The sequence below is a fragment of the Paramormyrops kingsleyae genome, chromosome 8 (assembly GCF_048594095.1).
Source record: "Paramormyrops kingsleyae isolate MSU_618 chromosome 8, PKINGS_0.4, whole genome shotgun sequence".
NCBI classification, from domain to species: Eukaryota; Metazoa; Chordata; class Actinopteri; order Osteoglossiformes; family Mormyridae; genus Paramormyrops; species Paramormyrops kingsleyae.
Window position 1 is genome coordinate 5811074 of NC_132804.1, and position 26299 is coordinate 5837372.

The following is a 26299-nucleotide window of genomic DNA, read 5'->3' on the forward strand; positions in this document are numbered from 1 at the left end:
GCATCACTGTTAAAAAGTGCAGAGGACTGAAGACGTGCATCACTGTTAAAAAGCGCAGAGGACTGAAGACGTGCATCACTGTTAAAAAGCGCAGAGGACTGCAGACGTGCATCACTGTTAAAAGTTGCACAGAGGACTGAAGATGTGCATCACTGTTAAAAAGTGCAGAGGACTGAAGACGTGCATCACTGTTAAAAGTTGCACAGAGGACTGAAGATGTGCATCACTGTTAAAAAGCGCAGAGGACTTAAGGTGTCCATTACTGTTGAAAAGTGCACAGAGGACTGAAGACGTGCATCACTGATAAAAACAGCCAGAGATGTTTCCATGGCGATAAACATCATGCTCAATTGTGGCATCCATTTTTTATGATTATTTTCATATCTTTAAAATATTCCCATTTACTTCTTCACAGTTTCAAGTAACTAAACTCAAGTTTTTGTAATTATTACATTGTGGGGACCAGATTTTTTGCGGTCCCCACAAGGATAACCCCAATTTTATAAATATCTGTGAGTGCAATCAAAAAACTAAAAATGCCAAACAATATATATTCTATAACATATAGCTCACAAATTGAATCAAGTGACGCTTTGTAACATCTGAGTGAGCCCTGAGATCTTATCAACATGGGGTGTCACTCAGGGATGTGTGTGAAGGTCGCAAAGAGACTCTGCGCAGCGACAGACGGGGAAAATGTGAAAGAAGGAGGCCCATCTTACTTTTTGGACCCCGACTGGCTGCCCTGGGCAGCACAGGAGTAGTTTCCGATCATGTGACCAAACTTCAGAGCGACAGACGTGTCGCAGTCGTCCACTGTCACCACGGCGATCTTCTGCTCGGAGGGGCCCTGCGGGAGTCCGGCCTGACTTAGAACTGGCTGGAGAGGATGGGGGGGTGCGGGGGGGGAGTGGACATTAAACAACGAATCAGTGACAAAGCTCCAAAGATTTCTAAAAAGAAATTGCCAACGTCTTGTGGAACAACAGACCAATAACAAATATCCACAGACTTATAAAGTCAATAAATACCATATAGCCCTTAAATTGACTTATCACTTGTATTAGTTTACAATACAATAAATAACATTTATTGAGTCTGTTGGTCAATGAGAGAAGGGTTCCTTCTAACAATGACCAGCCGGTGGGATAGGGACATGGATGCCCCAGGCACAGACCAAGCCCAATGGTCAACTCCTTCCACCAGCCTCTTAATGGGGACAAAGCAGTCTTCTTCTTAAACAAGAGGCGATTGGAACGTTCCCTGCAGAAGCAGCAGTCTTGGCTGTGGGCTCTGCCAGCCCGGCCTGTACACGGAGGGTGCTAATAGCATCCCTACTCCATGCTCCAGGGGCCGTGACATTTGGACATATTCGCGGCAACAGATGGGAATTTTACGCAGCATTATGAGAACAGTTATTCATGCTTGTTTTCAAATCCGAGCCGGGCTGCAGTCAACTGACCCGTACGGTACCATGGTGAGATAGGAAGCACTTTTAATCTTTAATCTTTTTTTTTAACCCATCTGTCTAAAACGGATAGAGTTTTATTTATTTATGAATGCGGCTGATGTGTTTGTTAGAGTGCGTCTGATCACACTGCCACCTGACAGGAAGCCGTATGGCCATTAATCCTTACCGTAAGAAAGGGCCACTTACATCAACCGGCTTAAGTGCGCGATGTGGGATTTGATTCGGACAAAAGTATCGTCCATGAGGCAAAAGCGATAAAAAGGAAAACATGAATGACTCCGAGGTTCATTTAGGAATTTTTGCCTTAAGGGTCCAAATTTACCCAAACAGCCCTTCCTGTCTCTAAACCCTCTCTTTTGGACGTGCGCTCTTTCCAAAAGCAGAGAGTGGCTGATTGCAAATTAAAAACATCTAGCAACATTCCTGCTGTTTAAGGACAACACCTGGTACACAAACAATATCCATCTCTCTCTCTCTCTCTCTCTCTCTCTCACACACACACACACACACACACACACACACATCTAAATAAGGACACTCTAATCCCAACATGACAACCTTAACCCCTACCCAGCCCTAACCTTAACCATAAGTAACCAAACAAAATATGAGACTTTAGGCATTTTTTGTTTTTTCATTGAATTCACAGATCTTTCTGGGGACCTGAAAAATGGTCCCAAAAACATCAATATAACAGGTTTTTATTACATTATGGGGAATATTTGGTCCAAGCATCCGGCCATTTACAAACCACTATCCAGGCTCACCAAAACATCAGGTCTCATATAAACCACGGACAGGGTCATCTAAAACATTCAGCCCCAGATAAATCATAGACCAATCCTGCAATAAAATACTGTATGAAGGAGATACAGGTGCAAAAATGACTGACTTCCTGGTGAAAACACCCATTTGCACTTAAATGTCCATAGGCCATATCACACTCAGCCCAGGCTCCGTTATTAGAATCTTCAGAGAAAGCTTGAAACCCAGCTAATGATGCGCTAATTGACGTGCGCTAAAAACTAATTACCGGTACCCTGAAAATTCCCCAGCTTCCAGAAGCCTCACAGGCTACACCGGTAAGTGCATTTCTGGAGCTCTGGCAGCTGAGCTACAGATCACCCAGAATTATTCCGATTGCGTGGCTAAACCCAGCTAACGAATGGAAAACAACCAACAGCCACCAGAAGCTCTTCTCTGACAATGCAGCCACTCGGTTTGTATCCTGTTAGAGGCCACTGCCTGACATACAGGCCTCCCCCAAAGGAGCTTGAGGGACAGGCACCAAGGTCAGATGTTCCAGACTTGGGGGAACATGCTGGAAGGAATATCTGCAGGGTGCAATGGGGCGTATCGCTGAAGATGGCCGTCCTTCAGGATCATTCCGGGCTTGAGTGCAAAGCGTTGAGCTCAGATTCCTTCCTGCCAGCAGTTCTGGGTCAGCCAAGAGACGAGACGCTTTCGGACCTCACCAAACGTAGAGAAATGAGAGAAATGAATAACACAAAGCCTGCAATTTAAGGTCCCGGAAAGGGTTGTACTCTTTGTACAGCACTTGACCCAAACTCTTCCGTAAAACGCCCATATAAACCTCAAAAGACAACAAGTCCACATATGTAGGTCTGCAACAATCAATCAGAAACAAAAAATTTGTTCTCCAGAGCTGCAGTACAATACCAGTGAGGACAAGTGTTTAATGTCGGTTCATAAAGAATATTTCATTGATACTCCTACACAAAAACGGCATGTCCAGTCTTAGAGCCTATGAATGAACCTGCTGTCACAAAGAGGACGTCCACGTCAGAGTGGTTTGTGTCCAGCTCCGTGTTCGGTCTCAGTTAGAGGGGATTGGAAGGATCCAGCAGAAATGCCACAGTAGGGGACGAGGAGCTTACGTTTCCATGGTGCCTCAGGTCGACATGCCATGTGACAACAGAGCAGGACGACAGCCTGCCAAGCATCACACTGTCCCTATGATCCCCATCGCCTGACAAGCCTCGAAAATGGCCAATAACGGCACTGAAATCCGCCCTCCCACAGCAGCCGCTGCCCTCTGCCCGGCTGCCATCGCGATCCACGTCAGGTCAGGTGACTTCTGCTTACGGCGAGCAGATGACTCTGTCGGATGGCTGCTATAAATAGACACACACTTAAAATCATTCCGGAGAGGCACATCAGCCTGTCAGCGCGCGATGCACTCCAGGGGGCGGTCATCAGCAGCATTGATTCAAACTGAGCATTTCCCGTCAAGAAAAACGAACAAATGAAGATTAGGACCAATTTTAAAAATAACCATCTGCAGTTATTCAAGCCGTCTTTGATCATTATCATCATTACGGCAGAGATGCACTCAAATACTGTACGTCCCTAATGGTCTCTTGTCAGTCACAAAGTTTTTAATGACTTCCAAATGGAAACTTAAAAGAAGTTTCAAGTTACAAGCATTTTAACTATTTATGAATCTTAAATAAGAATGACAGACTTGTGCACAGAGACACATGCACACATACGTTCAGTTCTTTTTGAATTCCATACAATTTCTTCTGTTTGATTTCATATTCACAATATTTGCCAAACAGATCCTTTCTGTCCTGAGGAAAATGGATTTAGCTTAACATCGTTTGACTTTACATAATAACCCTGCTGGATATGCATTAAAAAGATTCTGATTATGCAGCTTTGCCTTTTCCGACTGCTTCCCATACACACATCCGTCTCTCCGCTTATCCAGCTCAGGGTCACTGTGCGCCTGGAGCACGTCCCAGAAAGCGAAGGGCACGAGGCAGGGGACACCCTGGACGGGATGCCAGTCCATCGCCGGCCAGATTTGCACGCCATGAGCGATTCCGAGTCACCACTTGACCTCACTGCATGTTTTACGCAGTATGAGGAAGCCTTATCAGTGGGAGGACATGTGGGGAAGGCAGTAAGGCACACAATCTCCTCACATGGAAATGTACCACCTGGAGGCGCGAGGCCGGCGAGCATGGGGACCCACACCGCTATAGAGGCACGAGGCCGGCGTGCATGGCGACCCACACCGCTCTGGAGGCGCGAGGCCGGCGAGCATGGGGACCCACACCGCTATAGAGGCGCGAGGCCGGCGAGCATGGGGACCCACACCGCTATAGAGGCGCGAGGCCGGCGAGCATGGCGACCCACACCGCTATAGAGGCGCGAGGCCGGCAAGCATGGCGACCCACACCGCTATAGAGGCGCGAGGCCGGCAAGCATGGCGACCCACACCGCTATAGAGGCGCGAGGCCGGCGAGCATGGGGACCCACACCGCTATAGAGGCGCGAGGCCGGCGAGCATGGCGACCCAAACCGCTATAGAGGCTCGAGGCCGGCGTGCATGGCGACCCACACCGCTATAGAGGCGCGAGGCCGGCGAGCATGGCGACCCACACCGCTATAGAGGCGCGAGGCCGGCGTGCATGGCGACCCACACTGCTATAGAGGCGCGAGGCCGGCGTGTAACAAATGTAACTCACTGGATAACTTGACGTTCAACTCTACACAAGGAGCGCCTTTTGCCACGGAGAGAATAACCCAGAGAAAGGGAGGCGGTCAGAGGGGAGAGGTTGAGGACAGCAACTCGCCTCAAACATAAAGCCAGCAGCTCATTTGAAAATGACTCTTCAAAGCAAGTCAAACATTTCTGTGTCCCTGTTAAGTACCAGGCCTGCTGTCACATGCTAATGTGTTCAAAATGCCTGGAATCCTGGTTTTACTTCTGCCTTAACATTAAATAATAAAAAAAGATTAAAGAGATTTTATATTTAGGTATTTCTATTTCCACATTGGTTGATTGATGTTAAAAAAAACATTTTTTTATCTATCTCAGGACAGTTTTAGAGGAACACGAACCTTCTGAAATGGTATTATCTAACAGAGTTCTAAGGTGCGGAGAGTATTTTTTCCTGTATAAATTAAATTGCCATATAAACGAAACATCTGCCAGAAAAAAACGTTGCATTGAAAGTGAGAATAAAGAGTCCTATTGTACTATTCTGTCACACAATCCCAGCAATATGGTATTTAGATTTAAAGACATTTTTTAGAAGCAGTCTAGACAAACGGATAGCATCAGCTATTACCCATGAGCCTCTGGGAAATGCTTTTGCACTGCAGATGAAAAGTGGTCCACGGTACATTTAGGATGATGAGATTCAACACCCCCCACCCCCCGCCATCCGAAGCCGTACATAATTTGAGAACAATTAAAAGCTTCGGTTATACACAAGCAGGGGACAGAGAATTAGCTGAGACCAAGTGAGAACATTCTCTCTGCTTCTCAGATTCAGTCTCTCACCGTCTCCCACCCCGCACAGGCCGGGGAGTGTAATAGTGAGAACATCCGTCCATTTTCCATAACCACTCACCCTCTGTGGGGCCTTTGAGAGCCTGGACCCGTTTCCAGGAAGCACAAAACCTGCTTTATGGGATGGCAGTCCTTCCCCAGACTGCCACACGCATATTACGGCCAATTTAGAAATACCACTTCAGATAATTGCATGATACTGGACTGCAGGATGAAACTGGAGTCCTGTGAGGAATATGTTAACTTCACAGGCGCAGAATGGGGGGGGGGCACCCCAGCCCTAACCCACGGAGGTGTGGGGCCCCAACCCAGCCCACTGCGGCACAACAGCACCCCCTAGGAAGGCAATAAACAGTGATACATAATTTAAAAGTAATAAAAAGTAATTAATAACAGTTTTTAGTTATTTTTATACGTGATTGTTTCCAAACCCTTGAGCTGTAAGCTGTTCTGAATCTCACTTATTGTGCTACAAAGGAGCACATTTCATATGCAGAGACACCACTTCCCCTCATTTTGGTTCGGTTTACTGTTCAGCTCGTTCAAACAAAATTAATGAACATCTCAGAAAGAACAAAAACTTGTGCAGAGACTGTCCCTAGGACAGGCTGCAGGACGGCAGCAGGCAGCCGGAGACCCACGAACGGCAGGAACGGCGGAGGGACAGGAGGCTCTGCCCCCCCCCCCCCCCCCCCCCCCGGCATGGCCGGCGTCCATCTCGCAAGCTGTTTGCTCTCAGGCCAAGTCAGCCGGTTGGGCCTCCTGGCAGAGCCTGGACTAATACTGGGGGGGTCCGGCCGCTCCCCTCGCCATTTGGACCAGAGCCGGAGCTGTCAGGCCTGATTGAAAATTACATATTTGCTCTTCACCACGACAAAAGGGCCCCATTACAAGGGAGGCAGTTTGGAACAATCTGGGAAACAGAGGGCTGCTGTAATGAGCACAGACTTGGAGCCTGTCAGCCAGCGTGGCGGGTGGGGGGACGCCAGGGATGGGGAGAGATAAAGAAACGCTGGGGGCCGGGGCTTGTCATTGGCTGAAAACCATGGCAACCTGGAGGCAAAAGCCCCGGGGCCAAATGTCAGCCTGGCAGCGGGTATCGCCCCTTATTGCCCCCTTTTCAGTCACACGAGAAGAAAACTGCCTAATGCAAGCTCTGCCCCACCCCTCCACCCCCCCATAATGGTTCTTTCTTGTGGGTGTTTGTGACCTCGAGACAGCGAGCAGTGTCACCCTGTCCTCTCAGCAATGGCCTGTCATTGAAGGACATGTCAGACAGACAGACAGACAGACAGACTCACAGATAGACTCACAGATAGACTCACAGATAGACTCACGCACGGACGGACGGACGGACGGACGGACGGAAGGATGTGTTTTCCACTTCTAACACTAACCCCCCAGGCTGTTCATTTTTGCTACTAGCTAATAGGGATAAAAGTCAAATGCAACAATAAAGTCTGTTAAAAATGTAGCCCAACATGCATTGTCTACCAGCCAACAGACCAGACCAGGTTTTTACTTTCCCATTGTCTACATTACTCACCTCAGGCAAGTGGGAGAGCTTAATTGCCAGCTCTAATTACAGCTCATCACATCCAGCAAGGACCCCAGTCTTATGCACTACGCTACTGGGACAGGCTCCAGGCCCCCTGCAACCCTGGCCAGGATTAATGGTTAAGAGATGGATGGATGGATAGATGGATACACTATAGGGACACCGATGAGGGCCTTTCTACACACCACTCTTACAGTTATAGCTGTTATTTTTGCACTAGTGACCTCCCTGTTTGGCTTAGCATGTCTGGCCGTTCTCCTCTGGTCTCTCTCCTTAACAAGGTGTTTTCACTAACAGAATAGCCGCTGTCAATAAACCCTAGACACCGTAATGTGTGAAAATCCCAGGAAGGTGGCTGGGATCAGCAATCACACCACACGTGCCAAACAGCCAAAGAGTAACCAGACCTGTGGACCATGTCCCTGTCTGGAGGAGCCGTCTGGATGCGCTAACAAGCATAACTAACAGGCGAAGGAAGCCAAAAGCAGGAGCTGAATGCTGCAAGGAAATAAATGTGAGCTCTTTTTCAGAAGACGCTTCAGATTAAAAAGAAATTACAGTTTCAAGTGGGTATGCTGGTAAAGGGCAATGGGAAAGAGCAACTGAAGGAACAGAGGAAACAGAATGAACAGACAACCTCTTCAGTAAATACATCAACAACCAACATATATTTAATGAGGTCAGATACATGGATGAACCGTATCTAATATAAGAGAGGGGCATGGCCAAAAGAAAGGTCATGGGAAAGGGGCGTGTTTCAACTAAGAGACGGAAGACCTCACAGAGTGTGCAAACTAGTGTGGAATGGAGCTCAGATCACATGCCAGCAAGGTTCAAAAGATGCCAAAGATCTAAATATGCTAAAGATCCTTGAGCGAAAATGAGAACACAGCACAGAAGAATAACCTCCTGGTGTACAAGGTGAATTCAGAAAAGGCCGAGAGACATGAGGCATCATTGCTGATGCACGATGGATAATGGAGAAAACCAATGAATACGAGAAGGTCAACATTTGTGTTATTGATTACAACAAAGTCTTTGACTGCATCAACCCTGTCAATCTATGGAATGTTCTGAGGAAAATGAGTGTACAAGAGCATGTTATGGTCCCTATGAAGCATCTGTACACTGGACAAGGAGCTGAACTCAGAATGAAATATGGAGAAACTATAGTAAAAGGATTATACCAGGACACATATAATCAAAGAAGTCAAGTGTGGACATTGGTGGAAGAAACATCAATAACCTTTGATATGCTGATGGAACCATACTTACAGAAGAAAATGAAGAAGATCCATAGAGGCAACTAAATGTGAAGACAGCAACGTTCATGACCACATGGCCGACAGCCAACATTAGTGTTTATAAATACAGCGTGTGGCTCAGTGGGCTAAGCCTCTGTGCCTGTAATCCGAAGATCACTGCTTCAAGCCTGGACTTGGCATGTCTGTGGGCCCTAGATCAAGGCCCTTAACCCCCAGCTCCTTGGGCAGTGCTGCAGGTGGCTGCCCTTCACTGCCAAGCTCGCTCTCACCTATTTGCGTCTGTGTGTCTTGGAGGGCAAGATGGGGTATGTGAAAACTATTTCCCCCCAAGGATCAATAAAGTTGGAAACTGAACTCCCCACAGACAGAGCCAGCCCTGGCAATCCAATCACCCCCAATGTTATCACTACTATTACTAGAACTGCAGCTTCTACTACTGTTCATAATATTCATGCACATGAATATTGCCAAGTAACTCAAATATTGCTGCCATTTTCTTGGTCAAATTGGTTAAATCTAAGTCACTAAATACAACATCTTTTTTGGCAGACTGGTTTAAACAGAAATGATTTATGTATCATTTTGCAGGAAGTTACTAACTGCTGATTAGTGCTTCATAAGAAAAGGTTATCCTGTTCCTATCCATCTCTGTAACTCTTGAATCCCAACTGGGGTTCCAGGGGGGACTGGAACCTATCCCAGGAACAATGGGTGCAGGCAGGAACCAACACACTGCACCAGCTTAGAGTCACCAATCAACCTATCCTGTATGCTTTTGGACTGTGGGAGGAAACTGGAGCCCCTGGTAAAAACCCACATGAACACGGGGAGAGCGTGCAAACTCCACACAGAAAGGCCCAACGCCTGACCCAGGGACCAAACCCAGGACCTTCTTACTGGGAGACAGCAGCATTAACCACTGCACCACTGTGCCACTCCCACCCAGTTCCCTCTGACATGAAATCTCCACTCACCTGCTTACAAATGATAGACTCTTTTCTCAAGGTTCCAAGGCAAGGTAGTCATACTGAGCTTATGCCAAAATGTTATTATTCTTTCCCGCCATTATGACTTTATTGGTTCAATTAATAGTTTAATTATCTAAAAAAAGAATGTTGTTTGTACTGGTATTTCCTGAAAATTCTAAACTGAAGAAGGTAAACATGAAATCAGTGTATTGTAGGTAATGGGCCATTTCTCCTTTTTCTTTTAATAGTCAGCTTTTCAATCTATTTTCAAATATAAGACATCCTAGAAGTCACAATCTCTGCATTCGTAAAACACACAAATGGCCACAATTCCCTGTGGTAAAAAGTTAATGTTTCAAAGTAAATGCAAAATTTGCATTTTGCTGACCTTGAACTACTCATTTGCAAATTAAAACCTATATGTCTCTATGTCTACAGAAAAATGAAGTAACCAGCATTAGAAAATCCTCTACTTTCAGGTCTGCGAGGCAGACCAGCAATTTGAGGTGATGGCACTGTGTCTTTTGGAATAACAGAAGTCTCCCAATCCTACTTTCAGGCAGCATAAGACCAATAAAAACACACACGCCTAAGGCATCAAGACTGCGTTATTGCACTTGAAGTGCTTCTGGTCATTTACAATGGTCTCAACAAACAGAGTTTTTTATCCATGACAGAATACTTCACTGCTGCTTCATAACTCATCATCCTTAGCAAACTTTGCTGACAGTATTTCTGGTATCTAATTCACTTAAATGAAGTTTTCCCAGTAGGAAATTCGGGAGTACGCTGATCTTACCATAGTTGTCCGCCATAATTGCATCAATTTGTAAAAGTTATAAATGTCTCTGCTAAGCGAAACAACAAATATGGCCACAGCTACAGTTCCAAGAGGCAAAACATCAACTACATCAACTAAATAAACACATTAACCTACAGCACTGCCGGAAGATGTGATTAAACACAATTGTACATAATATTTGTGTGATCGCAGATTTTAAGTCTTCTTCACAAATGAAGGAATTGGGCTGGATTTGGACCGGATCATAATTAAGCCTCTGTCCCTTCACCCATGGCACAAAGCAAGCTCATTCAATTCCTGTTTTCTGGCAACCCGAGAAGCCGTCAGTGCTAATGATGTCCGGCTAGCTGGTCTGCTAATGAGCGTACCATCGGTTTCAGATAAGTGTTCAGTTATTCCAATTTAAATCAAATATCAAGAAAGCAAAACTCATAAGAAACTCAGCATGTCCTGCGTAGAATCAGCGGTTTAGTACAGCACTTATTTATACGGTAACTGAGGGCTCATAGCTAGTTTTTCACTGTTAGCAGAGCATTTCATCAGCACAGCTAATAGGATGTGGAGCGGCTCCTGGCTTGGTACCACTCCCTCTGTAGCCAGAGACTTTCACCTAAATGCCAAGTAATTATACCATTATAATTCCGACATGGGAAACATTCCACCTAGGCCAGGTGGTACTAGTGTTAATTGTACTGTGTGGTCTGTGGTTCTGCTTTGCGTTAATTCCATATAAAAGCTTCTCTGATTTAGTCAATAGCTGCTGAAACTTTTTTCTGATGATTGGGAACCGTCATGTCAGCGATGCCGCCTTGCAAATGGACAGTACCCGCAGAACGGAACCGGGGGGGGGGGGGGGGGGGTTAACGGGTGCAACAGCTTTATGATGCTAAGTAACTTCCCCAGTCAGATGAAATGTCACATCCTGTTTATGGAGAATCTGGAATTGGGGAAGGGGGGGGGGGGGGGGGGGGTCAATGGCAGGGTTGGTCCAAGAATTCACAAAGCTCACTTGGGATTTTTTTCCCTTTTATGAAATATAGGTCCAGCTGTGGAAGGAAGCCTCCTAGTGCCCCCCCCCCCCCCCCCGATCCACAGGCCCACCTCAGTGGAACCAGGCAACTCCAAGATGGGGGTCATTTCCAAATTAATATGCAGAACAGGTCAGGGAATCTCTGTGCCACGCCAGAATTAAGGAGAAGGTCTCACATGCAGTCATGTAACACAATGAAAGTATATGAAACAATAAAACAGCCAAAAGATCAGTAAAGCAGCCTTCAACTCCATTGGCAAATCTGAACCAATCACATTTTGATGTATTCACGAGACAAAACACTATTAATATACTGAAACCACAAAAGAAATTTGATGGAATTGGTAATAGAGACAATCAACTTGTTTCTCCTTCACAGTTTTTCTTAAGACTTTTCTTAAATTTCTCTCCTTCACAATTTCATGAGCTTCTGCATTTTTTTCCTTTACAGTTATTGTATTTTGCTGCTTCCAGTAATTCAGCACTGCCCAAAATCCATCTTCCAAACTCTCAGCTTTAGAACATTATGTGCTACTGGCTGTCGCAGACATAGGCGCTGCTTGGAAAAACTGACAACAGGAATCTAAAAACAGCGACTCAGAAGCTGGGCAGCGTGGGAGAGGCAAGTGAACGGAGTGGAAATGGAGTGAGGAGGGTCAATGGGAGCGAATATAGAAAAGCAGAAAGAAAACATACTAACAGAAACTATAGAGTCACACACTTCACAGCATTAGTGGGAATACAAACCAGATAACTGAGCAGAATGCCCATACTACCATCGCGAGTGATGCAGAGCTTCCCACTGCTGGTACTGTACAACCTGCCAGAATGCTAACCTGCCATCTCAGTTTTGGGCTAATTATGTCCTGTGAAGAGAGACTTGGTCAGTTACTGGGTACTTTTGCGGCTTCACGCCTCCTGGTTTGTGTGTGTGAGGTTTGCTCTCCCTGTCTGTGCTTCCTACAGCCACACCAGTTTCCACCCGCAGATAGGCGATTTTGCATCTCTAAATTGCCCTCATGGTGTGACTGCACACTCTGTTCCCCTGTCTCCCGCCCGGCGTGTTCTGGGATGCAGTCCAGGCCGGCTGGCCACAACCCTGCAACAGGTAGCCGGTAACAGAAACTGGAGAGATAGATACACGTTTATTTGTGTGGCTTAGCATGCTAATCTGCTGGGTCTGTGATCAGAAGGTGGCTGGTTTGAATCCCGTTCTTAGCTGAATAGTGACATCCGTGGCTGCTTTTTGCTGGTTAAAAGAGATTTTCCTCATGGGGATCAATAATGTATTATTAATACTATTATTATTATTAAGCTGTGTAGACAGTCAGCAACAATCACTGAGCAGACGTCTAGCCGCTCAAAGCAGCAATTTGGGAACTCAAGCTCGGAGCAGAAACACACATCTGCCAAGTCTCTTCAAACTGTTTCATTCGCGTTCAGCTATTTTTTTCCTCTCCTAATTTTTTAACGCGGTTATGAGTGCCAAGTTGGCAGCACGTGTCATAAGATAAGCCAAGGCAAACAACAAAGAAATGATTCAGTCCATTCACTCACATATAAATTCTGTAAATTGCTTTGTAACGTGGCGGCACGCGGACCCAGCAGCTAATACTGACACCTCACCTCCAGGCTGCGGGTTTGACTCTTGCCTCCAGTCTCTGTGGATTTTGAATGTTAGCCCCGTGTCATTTGGGGTTTCCTGCAGATACTCTGGAGTGAGCGTGCCCTGAGAGGGACTGGCATCCCACCCAGACCGTACCCCAGCCCTGTGCCCCCCCGACATTTACTTAGCAGAAGTCTTTCGATCTGATGCGACCCACAGCTGAGAAAGCAGGATCAGCCAATCCCTGGAGCAATTAGGTTTAATGCCCAATGATGAAATCACTGTGCTCACCGTAGGATTTGAACCAACCACCTTACGATTATGTCCAAACATACAAAACTATACACCGCCCCCCCACTATTCAACTGTGAAACTCCAAAAAACAAGAGACATAAAGCTGATTTTTGCATATCCTTTATAACGTGCAAAAGGAGAGTTGTGCTTTGCACTTACAGTGTCAGACACCAGCCTCCTTACCTTGTTGTAGTAGTGGATTTGCACCACGTGCCACTGGCCATCACTTACACCCCCCTGGATAAAAGGCGAGACTGTCGTCTTGGTCTCTCCTGCACAGTGAAATGTCAGTGATCAGAGCATATATACCATCGGTGTCTTACTTGTCATGTGACCCTTCTCCCTAACGACACTTCCTCTCACAATCTCTGACCTAGCACAGTTCCTCACCCGTCATTTCGATAAGCTGCCGCAGTGCTAATCTAAAACAATGCTAACATCCCCTAATTCTAAGCAGCGGTCATGCTAGCCTGAAACATCCGGCCATAATGCTAACACTGCATATCGCTAACCAGCCAGAGAGCGACCCTGCCAAGGTGCCGATGCTGACGGTCCTTATCGTAAAGTTCCACATTTCCAGTCGGCAACAATCTTTCAGGCCTGCAGACGTTTACGGTACAGTTTCACACATCAAACAGCATCCCGCCGAAAGCCCGGCCATTTTTGGACTGGAGAGCCGGCGAAAGCGGACCTGCGGAGAAGGTCATCTGGACCTGCCCATCAACGATCTCCATGGCGACGAAGTCGTGCTTCTCGTTGAAGCGGCCATTATAGAGAAGCAGCCCTTCCTTTTCCACGGTGGCAAACCTAGAAAACAGACAAGGGCACAGATCTGTAGAACACGGGCAGTAACTTCAAGCACGTTTACGGGCCACGTGACGCAATCGAGTTTCTCCAGCCTGGACTCGCACTGCCTGCTGCAATCGAGCTCATGATCTCTATCTCACTCTGCTCTACTCCCACTGAGAGCATCAACACAATACTGAAGGGTCAACGCTTCCACTGAGAAGGTCCATAACATATGCCCCTCTCTCAATCACGACTTGGCCTCCTCACTGCATTAACTCTCCTACCACTTGATTTGTTTTTGCCCCCAGTCCATGAGTGATGTTTATTTACTTCGTGTGCAGAGGAGCGGCTGCAAATCCCACATGCATGCGAGGTCACCTAACAAGCTGGAAATGATGAGGATGGGAGACAGGCTGCATTTATTTGAAAGCAAGATGTCCGTTTCTTGACACTGTTAGCCCTTAGATTCCAGGATTAATGCACCGGTATTGGCTCTCACGTCTATTACAGAGCTTCTAAAAAGAGGTCACAGGTGGGCTGGATGCTAGACAGGGGGCTTGGAGTGTCTGCGAGATTCTGTAATATATAGGGTGGCCTTGAAATCTACAAAATCCAGCAGGGTTTAGACAACCACCGCAAAATAATTTCAGTCAACGTTATGGTAACGTGAAAAGAACAGTGCAGCACTGCAGGGTGAACAGGGAATGTCGGTGGGATAAATGATCCCATCAGCCTCTCGCCCCATGATGACAGGGTGTGTCCGTCCACATCACATTAGTGGCTGTTGCACTGACGCTGCCCATTCACCACTATCGCTGTGAGAGCACTGGGAATCCTCACATTGGCCAGCATTACTGCGGAAATGCATTAGCGCTCGGCGTAAGTCGCCATTATCCCAAACACACTGCCATTAACCCCTCTTTCTGTCAACATGGTTCAATGGCTGACATGAACTGGAAAATCGCCCGGCCCAGCCTTAACTCTCCAACTGGCCAACTGCATCTCACTCAGGTTCAAACAGATCAACACCAGGTTAATGATTTTTCACATGATAATATGGTTATCTGGTTGTAGCAATTTTTATGCCGCATAATATTCGGTAACACTTTACATTAACTGCACATTCATAAGGCCTTTATAATGCATTCATAGAACATTCAGTGCACCTTCATAATGCCTTTATAATGTATTCACAGGATATTCAGTTCACCTTCATAATGCATTCATAGAACATATATAAGCATTATTTAAGTATACCATGACATCCTAACATACAACAACAGCTTTAATACACATTAATAACAAACGTTATATGAATATGTTTGTTATCATATAATGCTTGTTATTAATGTATATTAAAACTGCTGATTGATTTTAAGAAGCGTATGAATCTTCTATGAATGCATTATGAAGGTGCGATTAATGAAAAGCAGGACCTTGATTAAATTAAGTTAAAATAAATTTTAAATTAAATTAAAATTACATTAATATTCATTTTCTTAGTTTAAAGCTTTGGCATCTGCAACAAGTTTTTCCCAGACTGAGAGAGCGACACAGGGGTTTCGGATGAAACTGACATCCAACCAGAGGAACAGCCTGGAAAAATATTTTTCAAAGAAAAAAAAAAGACAGACTTCATAGGATATCTTTCATTTTTGTAACCATTTGTTGTCAAATTTTTAAGTCTCTGATGTACAGTGGATGTAAAAAGTGTACACAACCCCCATTAAAATGCCAGTGACCATGATAAATCATTTCAAAACTTTCCCCACCTTAAATGTGACCTATAACCTGTACAATTCAACTGAAAAACAAAAAAAATCTGTTATGGGGAAAAAAACGTAAAAAATAAAAAACATACATGAGTGCACACACCCATAAAGTAACACTTTGTTGAAGCACATTTTGATTTAATTACAGCATTCAGTTTTTTCGGGTACACACCTGCCATCAATTAAAGTGACTCAGATTAACCTGTACAATTCAACTGAAAAACAAAACTGTTAGGGGAAAAATATATATATAAAAAAACCTGCATCACAAAAACCTGGCATTTCAACAGGAGTGTGTTCACTTTTTATATCCACTGTGAAATGTGTGAACAGGCAAAAATCCTGCCATCCATTCATCCATCCACCTTTCATGTTAGACCCATGTTGTCTGCAAGGGACGGAGATGGTCCTTAAGAGGTTAATTATAACCAGGCCTCCCTGACATCCTGCTCTCTGAGCACTTTCCGGTCTGCTCTATCTCGTCTCACTCCTTCTTAGCTGCACTCTTATAACCCATTTGTTTTGTCTTCGTCTTTCAGGACTGTGTCCTGCTTTTTTGTTTTCCCCAGACCCACGAACCATCTGCACTTCTCCTGCACACCTCATTTCACATCCTGTCCCAGCAGTTATCTGTCTCCCACACCGTCCAATCCAAAGGACAGATAACCTGACATCACAGGTGGGCGGGACAGCCTGGCTCCGGCTGCTCTGTATCTGTCTCCCACACCGTCCAATCCAATGGACAGATAACCTGACATCACAGGTGGGCGGGACAGCCTGGCTCCGGCTGCTCTGTATCTGGATCTTGTCCAGTTTTACAACAATATAACTGGTTTCAACAAACCTTAAGTTAATTTCTGAGTTTCTATCTGCTTGTCCAGTACAGGACCATGAAGAATCTGGAACCAATACCAGGAAATTTAGGGGATACCCTAGACAGGATACCCACCCCTCACAGGGCACACAGACACACTCTCTGGGCAATTTAGAGAAGCCAGTTCACATATTTGCGTTTTTGGACTGTGGTAGAAAACTAGAACAAAGGGAAGAAACCTGCAGAACATCAGCGGAATATGCAAACTCCACACACACACAGACACACACTCACACACACACATTCACACACACACACACACACCCACAAACATTCACACAGTCAGACACACGCACCATCCCTTCATTTCATTCATTCAAACAAATGCCCCCCCCACACACACACACCCACAAACATTCACACACATACAGACACACACATTCACACACACACACACACTCACACACACACACCCACAAACATTCACACACACACACACACAGTCACACACATGCACCATCCCTTCATTTCATTCATTCAAACAAATGCCCCCCCCACACACACACACCCACAAACATTCACACACATACAGACACACACACATTCACACACACACACACACACACACACACACACAGTCACACACATGCACCATCCATTCATTTCATTCATTCAAACAAATGCCCCCCCCCCCCCCCCCACACACACACACACACACACACACACACAAATACATAAACAACCAAATAAACAAACATACAGTGAGACAGACAGTGCACATTTTCTTGCACAATTGTGTACCAGAACAGCACTGGTGCACGTGCAGTGGTGAAAAATACCAACGAACACATGAAGGAAAAATTGTATGTCTATTTTGGATCAATACCAAACAGTGAAATGTGTAACATGATGTGGAACATGATGTGTGACATGATGAAATACGTAACATGATGTTACAGTTTTTTCCAATCATTTTCACACTTGTCTCAATACCATGTCCACTTTTTCAAAACACTTCACATTGTGAACGTTACAAACATGCACCTGAGCATATCAGTTAACTTTCGGTGCAAAATGCACTAAAACCACCGAAACACTTCACACTTCACCCAAAAGTGACACATGCTGCCAAACCTATAGCACACGCACTCTCTCACAAGACGACTTTGTCACGCAAAGTACAATGCATGAAAAAACACAAACAACTTGAAGCGCTGCAAAATGCATATATATGATGTGTTGTATCCTATATTTTCACACAATGTTTATTGCAAAGTAAAAGAAAAACTTATGACATTTACAGTAAACATTGTAATACAAACAAATAATATAGTAAATAAATTCAGCTGCGCAATACACTGGAAAAGAGAAATACATTACAACCACCTACTGAAAGTACATTACATTCAATACAAAAGAAAAAAACGCCAAATAGCAAAGTTTCACTGTATACAGTTACGGACACTGTAGACCTGCCCTAATCCATTCGGTCACTTGCATTTGGCCATAAATTTTCATCGACATCACACTGAATATTTTCTCTTGCAATACGCCAAGGAAAAAATCTCTCTGAGTGCCTTATCCAGCTCTGGATGTCCATACACCCAGCAGCCATTGTATCTAAAAGCGATATCTGATCATGTGGCTGATGGTCATATACCTTCCATCCCCATGCAGAGAAAAATTCTTCAATGGGGTTGAGGAATGGAGAGTATGGTGGCAAGAATAATGACATCATCCTGGGATGGGCAATAAACCACTCTGTGACTTGGTGGGAATGATGAAAGGCCACATTGTCCCACACAATCACAAATACTGGTAAATTCTTCCTCTCCCTCCTGTGGGAGGTAAACGGTAAATCCTATAGTAGTGGGTTACAGTGAAGACAAACGTTCACTGATGCATCAGTTTTTTCCTGGAGACTTTCCTCAAATCACACCACTACAGTAATATACACATCAATCAAATAGCTTCAGTCAGAATGCTCTAAATAGTGTATAGTACCTGCTGCTTTGCCTGAAAATCCTGACAATTGATGCCACTGTGCATCTAGGCAAGTGGGGTTGATCTCTTAGACCCGCTTCCCTCAGGGACAGACCATGATTTACAACACAGGTGTCAGACTCCAGTCCTGGGGGGCCGGAGCCCTGCACACTTTTGGGTTTCCCCTCGTTTAACACACCTGATTCAACTTCTTGTGCTAATTACCACATAGCAGCTGAGCTGAATAATTTGTGGTGGAACAGGGAAAGAACTAAGCTACACAGGGCTGCGGCCCCCCAGGACTGCAGTTTGACACCCCTGATTTACAACACGGTCGATCACTGTGGCCCTGATTTCATCAGTAACCATGGTTCTTCCTCTTCCTCTCCGTTGATGTCTTCTTGCTCTTCCTCTGCCTCTTGTGGCATCCATTTTTCACTAGCTAAAGAAAAATGGCAATGGAAAATGCCAATCCAAAGATGGCCCCTTTTGTACATATGGCAAATTGGCACTAACCACACACAAATTCCTAGATAGGTGCTTAGCTGAAATTACAGGCATGTGTGTGTTTTCATTCAGCTTTCCAGCTTCAAGCACTGTAAAATGCTTGGTGGTGATCTAGTGGGATGTTGGTGGTCTAGTAGTTGGGGATCTGGCTGGGCTCCCATTAGGAACACTGGAAGATTGAGAGTTCATTCCCAGGGGGTGCCACCATTGTGCCCCTGAGCAAGGCCCTTGACCCCAACTTGCTCCTAGGGGACAGTCCCTGTAGTTACCGTACTTCACTGTAAGTCGCTTTGGATAAAAATGCCTGCTAAATGAATAAATGTAAATGTTTTACTGTAATATATGTGTTGCCATACCCACTATTTTTGCACAGAATACATTGTGTTGTGATGCAAAAAGGAAAGGGGAGGGGGGGGGGGGACACTCCATGGCCTCATTTGTATAAATGGTAACAAAGCAGCAAACAAAAACAAAATTATGAAATTTCTGCTAGAAGCATAATTATTTGTTTTAGTGCAAGGGCATAGTGTCCTTTGTCTATCAAAAGGCAGCATATTTCAATTGACAGTGCTCTAAATTTCATTAGGTTTTGACCTGAAAGTTAACTGTTTTGAACAGATTATCTAAACGTCTGAAAAATCGGCTGTAGTTGTACAAAGTTTTGCTGGCGGCGAACACTGACTGAGAGAAGTATTCATGAAATTTGGGGGAAGTGGTGATTGAATGCATATTGTGTCAAAGCAATGCAAACGTATACATAGTTTAGCTCACATGGTCTAATGGCATGGTGCATGTGTTAAGTGTTTTGAAAAGGTGGACATGGTATTGAGACACGCGTTACAATGATTGGGAAAAACTATAATGTGCACAGTACATAGGTAAGCATCACACATAGGAATTACACATAGAAATTAATAGTAATTAAACGTGCAATTTCCAAGTAGGGTGGGTGGGATGTGCTGGGGGGGGAGGAACACAGGGACATGCCCCTCAATGACCTTGAAGCTGCCAACTGACGTTTAATTAATTAATTGTTAATTAGCATTCACCTGTGATCATCAAGGAGAGTATAGACTAAAACAGGCTCTCGATGTTTCTGACATAACGAATGTCCCCCTTGCGCACTCATAACCCCAACGTCATGTGGGTCTGCTCAACATTCTTACAGCAAGACTTCTGCATTGTTTCTCACTTCTCAGTGATCGCTGCAGCATTTTTTGTGAGCCAGATTCCTCAAAAGAATAAATAAAATGGGACAAAAATCAGCAAAGGTGCTTCTCAGACCATCGATGCGCAAAGCAAACCATATGTAGCCGGAGAATTCTAGTAGGTCATTGCTGAGGACACCCGCACTTCCCACAATGCACTGCTCTCTCCCAGAATGCCACCCATCCTAAATCCTGCAGTGAGACTCACAATGGCATATTGCAGAAGGTCAGGGCCGGTGTGTGTCATCATAATAATCATTTATTAATAGTGATTCTGTCCTTTTGTACCTGTACTGGCTACAGCAAAAATAGAAACCAAAATTAAATTTACATACGTATTTAACACATATTTAGAAAAAAAGGTCATATGTGGAAATGTAAATAGGAGCACAGAGCGACTCAGAAAAAAACACAAATAAGTACAGTGTCACCTTTTTTAGCAGCCAGGTTACCCAGAGACCGAGGTAAAAGACCTAAATGATGGAAGATCACTCACTAAAGAGCAAAGCCAGACTAAGAACTTTTGTTTGTGTTCTCCTCCAAGAAGGAAACAGTGCCATATTGGGGGGGGGGCAGCAAAGCCTGGAGAACGACTCCAACCCCCAGCTGGGCCACAAAAGGGCCGCGATGGTCCCCAAGCAACGGAATGCATCCATCATTCTTTCTAGAACATTCCATATGAATAGGGCCCTTTTTGGTCATTCCTGTGCATGATCCTGGCATTTGCCGTCCTCTGCAGCCCGGATTATTTTAAAGAAAACCGCAGCCCTCGTCCACAATGTCACCGCACCTGTCATTAAAGACGGCTTTACCCCTCCAGCTAGAAATGCCCCAAACGCCCGCCGTTCTTCCGCCACTAATTCCCACACCACGCTGTAAACTTTGCACATTATTTCAATAGTTTCTCTGAACTTTTTAAAATTCATCTCACGGCTGAGGAATAATCTGTACCCCAGGGGTACAAGACCATTAGCCGCACAGGTTATGACTGTTAAGTCCTGCTCTAGTTGCATATTTCAAAATAAAAGGATTTAAGATTTAAGGATTTAAGGTTTTGTGATTTTTTACAAGGAACTTTTACGAAGCCTGTGGCAAGAGATTCATGCCGTTGCATAGAAATTGCTGCAGCTAGTAGAGTGGGTAGGTAAAGACACAGCAAAACACGATCAATACTGATGTAACTGCAAGATTAACCCAACGATTGTTTTCCGGCATAACTGGGGGCAGTTAATGAGCAGTGACACAGTCCTGCTATTAATGTCACTGTCGATTACGTTGTTAAAGATGCCAGACTGTGAGAAGCCAGTGAAAACAGCAGCCAAAGAGTCAAGGGGTTAGATATGGGAGTCAAACCTGTCTGAGGCACAGAACAAGACTCTGGAGTCACACAATGGCCATCACAGAACTAAGCCATGAAATCAAATAGTAGCCAGCCAATGGTTACATTAGTTAGTCAGCTAAGACAAAATAATGATTATATAACTCAGCTACAGAAGTTGAGCAAAACGTTTTAATTTACACTGTTCAAATACATCAGTACCACACAGAGATATAAATAAAGCAATAATTTGTCGTAACCAGCTTACTAACTGACATGAATTATTTCTTTGCAGCAGTAGATTAACGCATCCAGCTAATAAAAGCTTGTCTACACTTATAGGAACATCATCGGTCCAATAAAACTGCATGCTAGCCATCTGGCACTGTCGTTAAACTACGAGGAAGCTTAGGACAAGATATCTAAAAAAATAAATGTCCTTGACGTGTTCGCCATACTGGATTAAACTGGTTGGTGAAAGTGAGGCAGCCAGCGGGGGGGGGGGGATGCAAAGGAAGGGCATGGAGACACATGGGCGTATGGCATGTGCTGTGGCGCGTTAGCGAGGGGCACCTGTCTCTGCGGGGAGGCCTGGGTCGGGGGGCAGGCGCTTCCCCCCCCGGTGATGGCAAACTGGGCCAAGCACCCAGGTTTCTTAGTCTCCTGCAGTGTGGTGGGCCGCCACCCCCCCCCCCCCGACTCGGCACTGGGTGAGAGTGGCTTGGCAGTAACAGGTACTGACCCAAAAATGACAATCGACCGTCAAAAGTACAGCTCCAGCTTCCCCCTGCCCCCCTGACTCTCCCCCCTCCCTCACAAGACCCCCACGCCATCCTACCCCTACACCTGTGGAGAGATTTTTTCTGTTTTATCTTTTATTATTCATTTGGATATTACGAAAATACCTAGATGAATATCTTTGTCAACCAAATTGGTTTTACATAAAGTGCAGTAATGTCTCTTGGGTCTCTCAGTAATTAATGTGAAAATCAAAAAAGTTCCCTAAAATAGAAGGTCGGGAAATGTATTTGTGGGGACATTTAGCTAGAGCAAAAAAAAAATAATACAAAATTGAACGAGCTGCTGGAAAATAAACCAAAAAATCTGTCAATACCTCTGAACGAACTGGTATCATATTCTGGCCCTGATGCGTATTGTGGGGAGAAATGTAATTTTAAAAACAAAATAAATGTAATTAGTCTGTAGCCACCACAGTCACTGGAAAGGGGGGAATCGATCGTGAGTGTGAGGGGGGGCTATTTTCGGTAAGGAGGTACAGGCACCCGCGACGGTGAGGAACATTCACGGTTGGGGGGGGTGGTTACTCACGTCAACGAGATGGTGAAGTGGAAGCGCTGACGGAGGCCCCTGAAGGTGACGAAGGACTGGGGGGGGAATCCACGGGCCGACATCTGGCAGAAGGGCTTGTCGTAGGCCCCGGGGGGGCACTCGCAGCGGAAGCCGCCCACCAGCAGGTTGACACAGGAGCCCCCGTTCTTGCACACGCCGGGGACACAGCGGCCCGAGTGGGACGACAGCTCGCACCTCCCGCCTGCGGGGAGACCCGGGGGGGGGGGGGCGGTCAGCACACCCAGCACTCTCAGACCCCACCCTCGCGTCTTTCATGCTGGAGCCACATACATACAAGGAACAGAATCTTTAATAGGATGTGCAGAAGGTTCACAAGTGATCTGGCACAGGTCCTGTTTGGCCTCTCCCACTCTGACATACACGGACAAACCCCATAAATAATAAGTTCCCAGGGAAATGCCTCATAGACCCCACCCTTCCCTTTGCTTCAGTGTCCTGATGCAAGACTCCAGTTGCCATGGTGAGACCCCCCTCCCCCCAGGATTTAAAATCTGTGTCATTGAGAACTGTTAGTGAGTGGAAGCATCGGTAAGTCTTGCATGACTATATCATTATTACTAGTATCACTACTTTCCCAATCCAGGGTGTATCCCAGCCCTGCGTCCTGTGCTACCTGGAAGAGGCTCCCCCCCCCCCCCCCCCCGGCTGACATGACCTGCCAAAAAGGTGGATAGTCCAGAGAGTAAAAATCCAGACCAAAATATTGTTCCAACCAACCAGTTCAGTATAAAGAGTCACAGTCACAGAGGATTCAACTGGTTGGTTCAAACTAAATCTTGTTCGAGATTTTTATTTTCTGGACCTGAAGCTCTGATTATCTCCCACTAAGGGCAGCATGGTGACACTCACGATTCACACCTCAAGCACTGGGGGTTCGACCCTGTGTGCAGTTTGCATGCGATCCCCACAATCATGTGGGCATTCCCCTGTGGTCCAAAGATATAAGATTAGGTGTCATGGTGTCTCAAAATATCTCAAAAATGTGGGAATCTTTGTGCCCTACTACGGTTTAGCATCCCATCCAGGGTCTCCTCTCCTTCTTCGGAGAGACGTTCGGCTCACCATGTACTAGATAAGCTGCTCTGGAAGATGGATGCATCGATTATATCACAATTATTACCTCATGTAATATGAAGCTTGTGCAGCCTTCTGGTCAGAGATGCAGTCTGTCTCATGCATTTATTTACCTTTAGTGACCAGATGTTTTCACCCAAAGTGATATATAAGTCAGAAAGCAGGGTCAGTCAGATCCTGGCTCAAAGGCCCAACAGTAAAACAACTCTGCAAACCACGGGATTTGAACTGGCAACCTAATGGTCATGGACCCTGACTTCTGACCTATAGATCCATAGGCTCATAACCAGAAGAGCACCAGTATAGATTGGGTTACCCCCGAGCCAAGTACCAAGCGAAATCAGTAAGATTTGCTTCGCCAAAAGGTGACACCTAAAAAAACATACATTCGAACCGTGACCCAATTTGCTAAGGGCATCGCTTGTTTTACACTCACTGTAAATCAAAAGTTTTGGTTTTCTGGACTACAGTGGACTCTCACATTCCCAAAATAACAATCTTATCCTATGCGGGGGGGAACCTGAGGAGTCTTTCTGACTGAATTTGAGCCCAGACACTGACAGGACCCTCCCCCAACTAAAACAATTGTATGAAGCTTCAAATGAAATTTGGCAGGTGGCACGTGACTCTGCTCATGTTTCTGACAGCGAGAGGGACATTCGAGCCCCCCCAGGCACCCGTCCTCATCTAGCTCTCACGACACTGATGAACAGAATCTGTTTTAGTCCAGCATTAACATCCGGTCAGCACGCGGGAATCGATTCTCATTACGTATTTCAAGGTCTTGAAAATTCTTTTTCATAAGTTGGTGACCTCTGCTGAAAAAAGCCCCCCGATTTCAAAAGTAAACTGCTTGTCTATACAGTTCTATCCATCTTCCAACCGCTCATCCAGTACAGCGTCACAGGAAGCCTGGAGTCCATCCCAGAAAGCACAGAGCATGAAGCAGGGGACACCTTGGATGGGATGCCAGTGATTTAAAAAAAAAAATAATAGTTAAAAATTATTGCACAAATGAAACAACGTTAACCTAAAGCAAGACTACAGAGCCATCTGTTATGAAAAGGGAAGAGCTCGCAAATAGCATAAGAGTCAAAGGAATTGGCCTTTGTTACACAAGAGGTGCAGAGTTCAAGTCCCAAGAAAGGCGGACTGCAGTAGTGACCTTGGACATGCACTAATTAAAACGTTTTCTTTGGACAAAAGCATAAGCTACCTTAAAAAAAAAGAGTCTGATTTATGTACTTGACTAGGTAACAGTAATGTTAAGCAAACAGTGAATTCCGCGGAGGGGACGGATCAGGGAACGTTCCGCATGATCCAGTGTGGGCCACAGAGTTATGCAGTGAGAGTCTCCTCGTAGGCTGGCTTGGTGTCTGCGCAGTCAGTCCTGATTCAGTCTCCACGCCGCCCGCTTTGGGCCTGGAGTCGCTCTCCAATTCTGCTTCCGGCCAAGACGCGTCTCAGTCCCATCCGCCAGTTGCTACGCCCCTGGGTCCCAGGGCCCAATCCTTCATCTCTTCATAAGTCCAGTCAGCACCCGTGGTTCTGTCTGCCAAGCCCACACTCCTGAGCTTCCTTCCCGTGGTTCTGTCCGGCGAGCCCACAAAACAAGATGCACATGTGGCAACACAGAGGGAAACGAACACAAACAAAGACACAGGCCTTCCTGAGCACTGGGGCGGCCATGGTCAGCGTCAGGGTGCAGAGCTCCTCTGTACTTTTGCTTCTCCAAAGTATTTAATTAAAAAAATACTGAAGCCACAAGCTTAAAGCTCCATAGAGTTTTACAGCCAAAATGGCAAGGGGGGGGGAGGTGTTATTACAGACACTTTGATGGTGTCCCTTGGCACGTAAGGCCTGACACAATCTCAGATGGACCCGTGAAATTAGGGTCCACTATGCATTCGCAGTGCGATAATTCCAGCCGTGGCTTCCATCCAGCCACAGGACTCCATCTGCGAGTGAAATTTAACTCTTTGCGGAAATTCTAATTGTTCCATTGCTCTTCCACCACCTGACACCGTCCGCCATCGTACCCTGATAAGCTCTCCACCACAACACACCGCCAGCCCTTCCCAGAAATCTACAGCCGAACAGGAAGGCTGGGGGGACCCTGCTCCGGGTTCGAGGGTCGAAATG

General features: G+C 45.6%; 1 protein-coding gene across 2 annotated transcripts in view; it reads right to left on the reverse strand.

Moving 5' to 3' along the window:
• The window catches only part of celsr2 (cadherin, EGF LAG seven-pass G-type receptor 2), a 75971-nt gene that overhangs the window by 29311 nt on the left and 20361 nt on the right, over positions 1 to 26299 (reverse strand). For both annotated transcript variants that reach the window (XM_072715050.1, XM_072715049.1), the window contains exons 3-6: positions 23042 to 23264; positions 14013 to 14128; positions 13505 to 13593; positions 723 to 880 (exon numbers count right to left, since the gene is read on the reverse strand). In XM_072715050.1, the coding sequence (XP_072571151.1) occupies positions 723 to 880; positions 13505 to 13593; positions 14013 to 14128; positions 23042 to 23264 (586 nt within the window). The remainder of the gene's footprint in view (positions 1 to 722; positions 881 to 13504; positions 13594 to 14012; positions 14129 to 23041; positions 23265 to 26299) is intronic.